Source organism: Chiloscyllium plagiosum, chromosome 28 (genome assembly GCF_004010195.1).
Source record: "Chiloscyllium plagiosum isolate BGI_BamShark_2017 chromosome 28, ASM401019v2, whole genome shotgun sequence".
NCBI lineage: Eukaryota > Metazoa > Chordata > Chondrichthyes > Orectolobiformes > Hemiscylliidae > Chiloscyllium > Chiloscyllium plagiosum.
The window spans coordinates 30,518,344-30,531,234 of NC_057737.1; the positions used below are offsets into that span (position 1 = coordinate 30,518,344).

Consider the following 12,891-nt stretch of genomic DNA (forward strand, 5'->3'; position numbering starts at 1 on the left):
CCCCAAGTCCCTCCTCCCTACCTTTTATCTTAGCCTGCTTGGCACACCCTCCTCATTCCTGAAGAAGGGCTCATGCCTGAAACGTCGATTCTCCTGCTCCTTGGATGCTGCCTGGCCTGCTGCGCTTTTCCAGCAACACATTTTTCAGCATCCAGCATCTGCAGTTCTCACTTTCTCCTAATCCTACTCCAGCACTGGAAGGAGTTAACTGGGAAGCAGCTGGGTAATAGGAAATAGAAAATGACTAATTAAGCCGAGTGAATAATCTGAAAATAGCTAAAAGCAAACATGAGCTATGTAAAAAAACAACATAGAACTGCCGATGCTGGAAATCAGAAACAAAAATAGAAATTGCTTTGAAAACTCAGCAGATCTGGCAGCATCTGTGGAGAGAAATCAGAATTAACGTTTCAGATCCAGTGACAGTTCCTCAGAAAAAAGTTATGTAAAGACTGATTTGGTAAAGAGACTGTTTGGATAGCTGGTCAGCTTTTAGAATACAAAATTGATCTCTGAACCAACTGTATGAGTATATGGGATCATTTTGATTTGTATGATATGGTAAAATGAATTTTATTGGACCAACCACCCATTATAAATTCGGCTTCTTCAGATCTTCAAGCCTCTAGGTTATGCTGATCCATCCATGTTTTTGTTGGCATTAGTAGAAGGGCTGCAAATTCATTGCCTCTGCATTCACTATTTCCAAATGCACAGACACGTACTGACCAATGAAAATCAGGAACAGGGCATAATGTTGGGTGGCATGGTGGCTCAGTGATTAGCACTGCGCCAGGGACCCAGGTTTGATTCCAGCCTTGGGTGACTGTCAGTGTGGAGTTTGTACATTCTCCCTGTGTCCATGTGGGTTTCCTCTGGGTGCTCTGGTTTCCTCCCACAGTCCAAAGATATGCAGGTTAGGTGAGTTAGCCATGCTGAATTGCCCATAGTGCTCAGGGATGTGTAGGTTAGGTATGTTAGTGAGGGGAAATGTAGAGGAATGGGTCTGGGTGGGTTACTCTTTGGAGGGTTGGTGTGGACTTGTTGGGCTGTAGGGCCTGTTTCCACACTGTAGGGATTCTATTCTATTCTAGACAGCAGTGGTCCTTCAAAGATTTAACCAAGCTAACCCTAAGTTTACCACATTATGACATAGAATGTGAAGTGATATAACCCATTTTGCACCATCACAGATAAAGATATCCTATCAATTCATAAAGTTGGCTTAGAGTTATTTTATTATTTTATTCTGAAAGTTATTCTGTTTTTCGGCACTATTTTATGATGGCTGAATTGTTTATTGGTGCTGAGCATGACTGGAATTTTTTTGCCTGTTTTCCCTCTGTGTTTCTCAAGTGCCTCAACCTGGAGCCAATAGGCCTTGATTTTCAAATAATACTACGTGACAACAGTCACGTTTTGCAGAAATCAAAGATCAGTTAAGGGGTAAGCTATTCAGGACTGTGGCAGAATTTCTTCCCTCACAGAGAACCTGTGGAATTCTGTACCACAGGAAGCTGTTGGGGCCAGTTCATTAGATGTATTCAAGAGGGAGCTGGACATGGCCCTTGCGGCTAAAGGGACCAAGCAGTATGGAGAGAAAGCAGGGGTGGGATACTGAAATTACACAATCAGCCACAATCATATTGAATGGAGGTACAGGCTTGGAGGGCTGAATGGTCTACTCCTGCATCTATTTTCTGTGTTCCCATCATTTTATCTTTTTTAATAGTATGGCACAAAGCGCAAAATAGATTTTGGAATAGCTAGAAAATGATATTTGCTGATTTTGACCATTTCAAATTTGATTTCCAAAGCTTATTCGGTGTGAAATGAGACAGTGAGTACCACCAGTAATTTAAACATTGTTGAGGAAAATGGGAATGGGTTTCTCTGCCTGAATGACACTCATGTATTTTGCAGTCTAGTTGAGTGTTTTACTCATACTGGCAGTTTTTAACATTGTAGCAGGCACTTACTTCAAAAGGATTTTGAGTTGTTTTCTCCAGGAAAGGGAGGGAGGGATTGAGTGAGAGGAAAGTGGATGACACAGCTGTTAGTGCTGGTGCAAGTGGTCAAATCTGGTGAGGGGCACTGGATGAGTGAATTGAAATGGACAATTGGTAGTGTGGGGAGTTTGGGGCAAGTGAAGCGAGTGAGGGAAGAGGTGAAATGAGATTGTGAGAATGCTAGAGCTTAAGTCTGGGTGAGAGGTGGGTGCAGTAATAGTGATAGAGTGCACGTGAGGTAGCAAAGGGAAGGATGCGATGCTTGTCCTGACGGAGTGGAGGCAGTCATTGATTTTCTTGTAGGACTGCTGGTTACTCCTCCAGACTGCAGACACATCGTTGACCTGGGAGGTGAACTGAAACTAGGCTACTCATGTCTGGTGGTGTGATTTTCTCTGCCTGTCTTGAGGGAAAGAGGACAGCTCTCTTTTGGACCACCCCATCCACCAGGACCTCCCTGTGCCTGTTGGAGAATCTCAACATGATTTTCCTCTTCCCAGACATCTTCTGAAAAACTGTAGCCACTGATGGAATACCAGTGCTCATCTGGATGCACAGCAGCCTTTTAATGCTGGTGGATATTCGGAGAGTGGCGAGTTCTTCCAGGAGTTGCTAGAATTAGGAGAGAGTGATGCCATGAGGGAGGGGTGGCTTGTTAATGAGCTCAGTTTGGTAAAATGAGGCAAGATGTCTTACTAGACTTGCAGAGAGAAGCTCACCATGAATCTTGACAAAATTAACACTTAGCCAAAGAAACTAAAACTCAATGCAATGTGTTTGGTGTATCCTTTTGAGATTTGAGTAGAATTGGGATATTCAAAGTAATCCCCATTAACTGGACTACAAACCCTGCTAGGACTTACGGCCCCTCTCTGTGGAGTAATCACAAAACTTCTCAACTGTAAGAATTGGGCATTCAGGCCTCTGATTTCTGGCCTACCAAATGCATTAAGGGCCTGAAATTTACGTTGGTAGTGGGATATAGGCTGGCTCATTCCCAACCATTTCATGATTGTTGATTCACAAAAGGTGGACTTTCCAACATCAGTGGAGATTAATGGCGGCAGTTTACTTAACCCAGTAGTGACCTTAGATAAGGAGATCACTGATCAGACTGTAAGCAGTCCCTGACAAAGGCGTACTATGCTGGAGCCTGGATGAAAAGTGAGTCTGGGATCTTGCCAGGGACAGACAGGCAGGACTTGGTCATGAGGATGGGAAGGGGAGCAGTCTGTGACAGATCAGAGGTACAGACATCTGGCTGGTGAGATTTCACAGTTTGGGAAGGCCTCTGATGGGCACCAGGACCTGAAAAAGAAACATTCCTCTATTACCCAGCCGCTAGCCCACTGATGCTCATCTGACAGGCGGGAAACTTGGTGTCTTCAGCCATTATGGCCATTATGACCTTCAGCCAGATTAATGACAACTGAAAACGAGGTCACATACACTTATTTGGAGAATGCAATTTGAAACTCAGAACGATCAGTCCATCTTTTTCATGAGATCAACTGTTATTTCTCATTGAAGAATGTCTGTTGTCATTTCCACTGTCAGCCTCTTTTTGTATTCCTTTTTTAAAATTTGTCCTTTGGTAGAGCTACTGGTTATGACTATGTTCTCAGTTCAGTTTCTGATCTGTTGATGTCCTGGGGTACAAACCTAATGTATAAGTTATAAGCTTCTCAGATGCAGACTTTTCAGTTCGAATTTTGTTAATGCTTTGGTGATGAAGCAGTGTTCAGGTCCTAGTTGCCACTGCAAAGTAAGCAAATTAAATCTAACCCCTGTGAGCAGAAATGGTTCAGTGGGCATGTTTGTCTATGAAGAGCATTTCAGTTCAAACTGAAAGCAGTATATAACAAAGAGAAAATGCACTGCCATTCTGACAACTACTCTGAAAGTTTGGTCATGCCTGCATTGCAACAGGACATTTTATTTGCTGATATGTAAGACCATAAGACCACACGAGATAGGATCAGGAGGAGGCCATTTGGCCCCTTGAGCCTGCTCCATCATTCAGTAGGATCATGATTGATCCAACATCCTTCACATTCACTTTCGTGCCTTTTCCCTGCCACCCTTGATTCCTCTACTACTTAAGAATCTATCTACCTCAGCCTTGAATATACATAAGGACTCTGCCCCCACAGCTGTCTGTAACAAGAAGTTTTAAAGACGCACAACCCTCTCAGAGAAGAAAGTCTATCAGTCTTAAATTGGTGCCTGTTTATTCTGAGACTGCCCTCTGCTTCTAGACTCTCCCATGAGGGAAAACATCCTCTCTGAATTTACTCTGTCAAATCCCTTAAGAATCCTATATGTCTCAACAAGATCATCTCTCATTTTTCTAAACTCCAGTGAGTAGAGTTCCAACCGATTTAGCCTTTGTTCATAAGATAATCCCTCCATACTGAGGATCATCCTAGTGAACTTTCCCTCAATGGCCTTCATAGAAATGATATCTTTTCTTAAATAAGGAGACTAAAACTGCTCACAGTACTCCAGATGTGGTCTCACCAGTACTGTGTACAGTTGCAGTAAGATTTCCATACTTGTATCCTTTAACTCCCTTGAAACGAGAACCAAAATTCCATTAGCCTTCCTGATTACCTGCTGCACCAGTGTGCTAGCTTTCTATGTTCCATACACAGGTCCCCCAAGTCCTTTCATGTTGCAGCTTTCTGCAATTTTTCTTCATGTAAATAATATTCTGTACCTTTGTTCTCCTATCCAAAATGGACAACTCCCATTTTCCCACATTATACTCCATTTGCCAACTTTTTGCCCATTTACTTAACCTATCATCATCTCTCTGTTAACTGTTTGTATCCCTCTCACAACCTGCCTTTCCTCCTACACTGATCCCTGTGGAACCCCACTGGTCACTGGTCACCAATTTAAGAAAGCAATCCTTATCCTCGCTTGCTATTTCCTGCCCATTAGCCAATTCTTTAACTTTGCCAATAAACTACCTCCAATGTCATGGGCTTTTATCTTAAGACTTAACCTTTTGTGAGCTAACTTCTAGAACACCTTTTGGAAGTCCAAATATAGTACATCTACTGGTTCCTGTCTGTCCACTCTGGTTGGGACTTCCTCAGAAAACTCTGACAAATCAGTCAGCCATGACATCTACTGACTCTGCTTGATTAGATTATGATTTCCCAACTGTTCTGTTATCACTTCCTTAACATTGATTCCAATACTTTTCCAACAGTAGATGGTAGACTAATCAGCCTAGAGTTACCCAAGTTTTCCCTCCTTTCTTTTTGAATGTGGCTGTGACATTAGGAGTTTTCTAACCCTCTGGTATTTCTCCAGAATCCAAGGATTTTGGGAAAATTATAATCAATTATCTCTGTAACTACTTCTCTAAGGATCCAAGGATGTAACCAATGAAGACCAGGGGAGTTATCTGCTTTTAGCCCCATTAGTTTATGTAATAGTACTTTTTTTAGTGATGGTAATGGAACTTAATTCCTCCCCCATATTCTTTAGTATTAATGGAATATTCAAAGTACCCTCCACTGATGCAAAATATCTGTTTAACTCCTCTGTTGTTTCCTTGTGCCCTCAAACCATCTTACCAGATTCATTTTCTCAGGGTCCTATTCTCACTTTAACCCCTCTTTTCCTTCTTAATATATTAAAAGAAGCTCTTACTGTCAGTTTTTATATTTCTTGCTGGTTTTACCCTCATTGTTCATTTTTTTCTGTCTTTATTATCTTTTTAGTCCTCCTTTGATACATTCTGAGTTTGTCCCAGTCCTCAGGACTATCATTGACTTTGACCTCCTTATATGCTTTCTCTTTAAATTTAATGGTCTCCTTAACTTCCTTGGTTCTCCATGGTTGAATCTTTCCTCCTTACTGGGATATATTTTTGCTGAAAGTCATGACACTGCTTGCTGACTGTCATTCCTGCTAATTTATCTGCCCGGTTTGTTTTAGCTAACTTTATCGTCATTTCATTGCAATTCCCCTTTATTTAAATTAAATACCGTTGTTTTCAACCCATGTTTCTCACTCTCGAACTAAGTATTAAATTCTTTCATGTTATGATCACTACTTCCTTGAGGATCTTCTACTCTAAGGTCATTTATTAAGCCTGCCTCATTACTGGATCCAAGATAACTTGACTCTTTCATTGGCTGCATGACATATTGCTTCAGGAAATTATCCCAAATGCACTGTATGAATTTGTTGTCATAGGTACTCTTTCCAATTGGATTAACCCAATCAATATGAATATTGTAGTCACCTATAATTATTGATCTATTCTTTTTACATGCTCCTATTATTTGTTGATTTATCGCCTTTCCCATAGAGTGGCTATTATTTAGGGGTCTGTACAATTCTCGTGTCTTCCTTCCCGTGCTGTCTTTTACCCCCATACAAATGAACTGTACGTCATGCTCGCCTAGATAATTCCTCACAATTGTCTTCATTTCATCTCTTAATAGTAGTGCTACCGCACTACCTTTCCCATTTCTCCTGTCTCTCCGTATTTTCCTGAATATTTAAGTTTTCAGTTTCTCCTGATAACCATGTTTTCATAATGGTTATGAAATCACATTCATTTATCACAATTTGCACTGTCAGTCTGTCTACCTTATTCTGAATGAATGAAGATACAAAGCCTTTAAGTTTGTTCTCATTTGAAATTTCGCTACACCTTTCTGGTTCCTTGGTACAATATGACATTCACACATTCTGTCCCTCTCTTTTATTTTCTGGTAACAATCAGCCCAATCATTAAGTTGCAATCCTACCTTCTCCTTTACCTTTGATTTTTATCATTTTCTATGCAAGGGAATCCATTCCTTCCACCCCCTATCACACTATTAAGTCTAAAGCCCTTTCTTTAGCCCCAGTTCTGTGAATAGCATTAAGTATGACGCCAACACCGAATTACCTTGATGTTACATGTTCAGTGGAAACTGCAGCTGTTCTGGCACTTGAATTGGAACCATTCTCATTATCCACTTCTGAAATACATGTCCATTTTTCTATCTACCTTCAAGACAAAAGTTGTACTGAATCAACATCAATGCATACAGAGAAGAGGGCAATCATCTAACATGTAATCACTAACTGCATCCAAGGAAAGTGCCCAGAAGGTTTTAAGCCTGAAACCAACAGAGGCAGAAGGGAAGAGTGAGAGAGGGGACCTGCCCAAACTAGGGGGCCTAGCATCATCTTCTCTTTCTGTCTTGAATTCTTTAATTAGCTGCTCATTCATTTTCTCAAGCACATACATCTCGCACCATTTTGTTGCACACTAGAATGCTGTACCATTACTTTAAGACTCTTTCTAATTCTATCCCATGGGTTTTGTTATGGATTCTTTGTGATTCAATGTAAAGGATTGAGCTTGCTAGATGTACAGTGATATCCCAAAATTAGCTGCTCCTTAATGTAAGCAAGAAAGTTAGCTCACTGGATGGCTGATTTGTATGCAGAGTGGTGCCAGCAACACTACAATTTCCATGCTGACTGAAGCCACCATGAATGCACTGCCTCCTCAATCTCTCCCCTCACCTGAGGTGTGGTGACCCTTGGGTTAAATTCAACACCAGTCACCTCTCTCTGAGAGAGTAGCCCGATGTTCCACTGGGACTTTGGCAACCACTGCAGCACAAGCAGAAGACAAGTAACAGTGGCATAACACATATTTTAAACAAATCCCTGTTAATATATAGTTCATTTGCACAAAATGCTGAATAACTCTTGTGGGCATTATGGAAATTACTTTATATTGCTGGCTGACAGATAATACTATAAAAGATTAGTGGCTGGCAGCCGAAACTCAGGAGGCAATTCAGTCAGCCTTTTGATACACTAAGCCATCTGATAAAAGTTTCAGGCATACGTATGGGAAAGCATCCATCCAAAATAAGTTAACTAAGCAGGTAAGTGTCTTATATTGGTTGCAGGAGACCAATTTGACTGTCGGTAGTAGGGGACCATTGAGAAAATAGCTGAGAAGATTTTTAAAATTTCAAAACTTATTTTCCAGGGCTCAAAAACGACCTCATCATGTTTGAGGCCACCCCAGTATTGAATTCTTCACCAGCCCCTTTCTTTGCACCCATGCTCCATTCTAGTCGACCAGCTGACTCCGTAGGATTTTAACATCCTCTTATATCTGGTTACCTGCAATGGGATATCACAACCTTCTTAGCGACACTTACACAGGGGTCTGCTGCAATGTCTTTGGGTAAATTACCTGGCTGTGCTCTGTCTATTTAAGGTGAGCATTACATATCCTGGGTCAGTTTATATTCTGTTCCTATCATTTTACGAGTAAGGTTTGGTACTGAGGACAAAATTAAGGTTGCGACAAACTAAGCATGAGCAATGACCTTTGTTTCCTTTCTCACACTGATACTCAAATATTTACAATTCGATTTGTTTTTTTTTTATGTAAGGAATATCCTTTCAGACATCAAGGGATAATTTAATAACTGAAATAATTGTATTATCACTAGGACATCCCAACTAACAATCTTTCGATATGCTTTGTTATCACATTGGCCTTGGCTGCATTTCTGGATTATTACAATTTTATACAATGCTAACACTATTTTAAGTTATTTTCATCTTCTCTTTTCAGGGTTGAACCGGTGCTGGCCAGAATTAAAGATGACAGGAAGCGAATTATCCTTCCTTCTATTGACAACATCAAGCACAAAACATTTGAGGTTCAGCGTTATGAGAACTGTGCCCATGGTTACACCTGGGAGCTCTGGTGTATGTACATTAGCCCTCCTAAAGAATGGTGGGATACAGCAGACCCTACATTGCCTATCAGGTCAGTTGGCCATTTTGATTGCATTTGGAACATTGTACTTTCAGACCTGTGATAAGCAAGTTAAAAATGGCTGACAGTTACCTGGCGCTAAAATACATGAGTTGTACCCTTTTATCTTCACTGGCTAAAGTGATCTGTTGACTTGAGTCTTTCGCCATTGACAGAACCCATCCAATTGACAACCATCAGAAATAGAGGTAATCTGTCATACTACTCTACAGGTAGTTCAAATTCTAACCAATAAAGTTCAAGTTCAACTCCTTTCCCAACTTACTTAAAATAAACCATACATATGGAAGTAGTACTGAAAAATGTGCAGAATTTAAAGTTGAAAAAAAACCAAAATCTGTTCATGTAAATTCTAGAATGTTGGGAATTCAGAGATGCATTGGTGAATATAGGAAGTATGTCGGAGGACTGAAAGCTACCAAAGTAACACATCTCTTCAAAAAGAAAGAGTCAAATAAAGAAGTAAGGATTAGTCAGTCATAGTGACAGTAATAAATCAGCCTCTAGAAACTATAATACGGCACAAAACTAATACCGTTAGAAAGGCACATTAATTCAGGACAATCAACACAGATTTGTAAAAGAGAAATCAGTATGATAGATTTAAAGCGATTCTTTGAAGAAGAACTAGTGGACCAAGCTCTCGGGAATGAATGACCTTAATCCTGCTTCTGAGTCCAAAGTTTCTGTGTAATGTGGGCATTAATAAAGTAAATCTGTGCAAATTTCATAAATCTGTTTTCAAAAGTAGTTTGATAATTTACATGTAGATTCTATGTAAAGTAATATTAAAGAAAATGAAGATGCATGAATACAATATTGACGAAAGAACAGTAAAGAGTGAAGAGTGTTTAGTGTATGCTTTTAGGCCTTGAGAATATGTGAAAACTCATTGGTGCAAAATTAGCAGTGCTTCTGTCATCTGTTCTATATTCCTCAAATTTTTCTGCCAACTTCCTTTCCAAAGGTCAATAAGTTAACCATCAACTGAAGAGGAAAGACAAGTTAAACTTTTGAATTTAATGCTTTAGTCAGAATGCTCTGAGTTCTTCAAAAAACTTCACAATTATGCCTGCTCCGTTAAAGTTCAAGTAGGATGAATTTTGTATCAAATGTCAAGAAGTACGTATGTTCTTATTGATTGGTTAAATGTGCTTGGGTAGTTCGGCATTTGCAGTACTTAAAGAAATTTCTGAGATTTCAGGTCTGTCAATGTATTTTTACATTGTGTTGCATGGTTTTGAAAAGTGGTTTATTTTGGACTCATTTTCCAACCTGCTGATGAAGATTGCAATACTGAGGCAAGTGTCTTCTTGTATATGTGTAAATTAATAAAAACAAACATTCATATACTTGGCAGCATGGCTGACTGGAAACCTTATGCAGTACAGATTTTGAAGGAGTATTTGGCTGAATGTCAGTTACACAATTTCATCCATGCATTTGAGAAATTTCAATTATTCCTTTGGAAAGGTAATAAGAAATGAAAGGATTTGCAGATGGGTCTGGACTCAATTGCCTTTGCTTAATTTTCACTCAGTGTTTGGTATTTTCTGTTGTACTAGATTATTGACTAGCTGCTGAGGTGAAAATCCACTCCAGAGCTTCCCTTATATCCTCAGAGATTCCTTGAGCATTTCATAACCTTTAAATTGTCCTGAAACATCATCACTTTTGCAATTTAGGGAAGCCCAGGAGTTATATCACTGTGTACTACAGTGTAGACACTGTGTACCACTGTGTAGACACTGTGTATCACTGTATAGACACCATGTAGACACTGAGAGTTTGCTTTCTCTGGCTGACAAATCTAGAGAAAAACTCACCATTTCAGGATAAGGAGAATAATAATTTAGGACTGAGATAAAGTGAAAACTTTCACTCAGAGGTGGGAATTCTTCACCCCAGAGAGTGTGGTTGCAGCATCGTTGAATATAGAAGGCTGAGATAGATAGATTTTTGTTTTTTCCGGGAATTAAGGGACATGGCGAGGGGATCAGAGTGTGGAATTGAACTCCAAGATCAGCTATGATCACGTTGGTGGTGCAGGCTCACCAGACTGTGGAGCCTTCTTTTGCTCCTTCTGTGTGTTAATTTTGTCAGTTGGATTCAGGTCAGGAAGGTACTAAGTATTGTAAGTCTTTTCCTCTCCCTATTGCACTTGCATTTCCTCTTATTTCTCTACTTCCTTACTGTCCTCCTCCTTTTCATTATGTTCCTGTTCCCCAGGTTCTCACCTGATAAGGTGATAGAAAGAGCTACCTCCTTCATGTGTCACGTGCAGCATATCAATACAAATCATGATACTCACTTAATTGTGTGCTGCAGGCCTACTCCAGGCAGCTTCACACAGTGAAAGTGTTGCTTTGGGATGCTGAAGGGTGCTCTATATTGTGAGAAACAAAGCTCACTGTTCAATAATTTCAGTCCGAGTCAAATTCTGAAGCAGTCTTTATTCATACGGTCTTGCAAGTCCGGGTGACCATAAAGGAGGCACACCGGAACAGGAGGTTACATTACAATTTATACAGTTCAGTTGAGACTCTTGATACTCCTCTCTTACTTCTGCTAATCTAATCGGCTTACCACATCTGTCTGTGGCATGCAACCTCCCCCCCGCCCAGTGATAGCTGTGTCTTATGACTTTTGCTGACGCAACACTGGGTCTTATTTGGTTATCTTGGTCATACTAACTCCCCATGTGCGTGACAATTGCAATGGTCATGTCAATACATCTGTTTCTACCAGTCGACCACCTCCCTTTTCAGTTAGTTATTTCTTGGAATATACCCTTATGATTCCGCCTTGCAATTTTTGCAGAAGCAAGATGCAGCTACTTGTAACTGCTTGCAACCATATCTAGCTTAACATATACCCCCCCATGACTCTGCCTTATGATGTTTGCAGAAACAACAACCTTTGCAAGGGCCTCTCACAATCCCCCCTTCTTTTTTTCAATAATTGTTGTTTCCTGCATTTCTCTCATATGTAGCCCCCAAATTTGCAAGCATCATCCCTGAGGCTTCATCCATCTTGGCCTCAAGGTCACCCATCCCCTCATTGTTCAAGAGGTAGAGTTCCTTTGCCTGATTACCTTTTAGGGGCATCTGTTTTGCCAAGGCTGTCTCAATCAGCCGTTGGGTTAGTCCCCAAACACAAGATATGATACAACAGCCAATTGCTACCAGTACCCCTGCTGCCACTATCAGGGAGGTGAGGATGGAGACTACCACTCCCATCATTTTCCCAAACCATGATTCCAGACATCCTGTGAGCGATGTGTCCACCCCTGAATTCTCAGCCAGTTGTTCCACTAAGGTAGTCAATCCTCACAAAGCACGAGTGATTGACCCATCAGGTGCTGTATTATTTGGAATAAAAGTACAACAGCTCCCTCCTAACATCACACATACACCCCCATTTTCAGCTAAGATCATATCTAAGGCCATTCTATTTTCCCAGGCCATTCTACTGGTTGCATCAAGCTGTTCTGTTATGCCTTTGACAGCATCCCAAGTGTAATTGATGAATCTTTGCTGATTATAGAAAATATAGTTTATCCAGTCCATTCTTGTTGACCGTCACCCACCAGAATAGAGCCGATTCAAAACCTGCTGCAATCTGGTTGCGAGACTTGTACTCGTCCGGCACTCCTCTAGGAACTCCTATAGAGTCTAGATAAATCCTATAATCAAAAGAGGTGTCTAATAATGATTTTTTACTCCTCCCCCTTTTTGTTGCTATCTTCTCTTTTTCAAATGCCAAGGTGAATGGGATTGCCAGTTGTACAATTGCACATATCCCTCTCCAATCTGGAGGTAGGGTGGGTCTCAATATTTTGCCTCCGCAGTACCACCACAGATCCGCTCGGGGAACCTTCAGTGCTGAGTAGTTCCTAGCGCCCCTCCCCCAAGTCCCTCCTCCCTACCTTTTATCTTAGCCTGCTTGGCACACCCTCCTCATTCCTGAAGAAGGGCTTATGCCCGAAACGTCGATTCTCCTGTTCCTTGGATGCTGCCTGACCTGCTGCGCTTTTCCAGCAACACATTTTCAGCA

General features: G+C 40.8%; 1 protein-coding gene across 3 annotated transcripts in view; it reads left to right on the plus strand.

The window, feature by feature from the left end:
• Positions 1-12,891, plus strand: part of galnt17 (polypeptide N-acetylgalactosaminyltransferase 17) — a 409,761-nt gene that overhangs the window by 162,404 nt on the left and 234,466 nt on the right. For 2 of the 3 annotated variants that reach the window (XM_043718607.1, XM_043718608.1), the window contains exon 5: positions 8,629-8,826. The exons of the other annotated variant lie outside the window; for it this stretch is intronic. In XM_043718607.1, the coding sequence (XP_043574542.1) occupies positions 8,629-8,826 (198 nt within the window). The remainder of the gene's footprint in view (positions 1-8,628; positions 8,827-12,891) is intronic. 3 annotated transcript variants of the gene reach the window in all.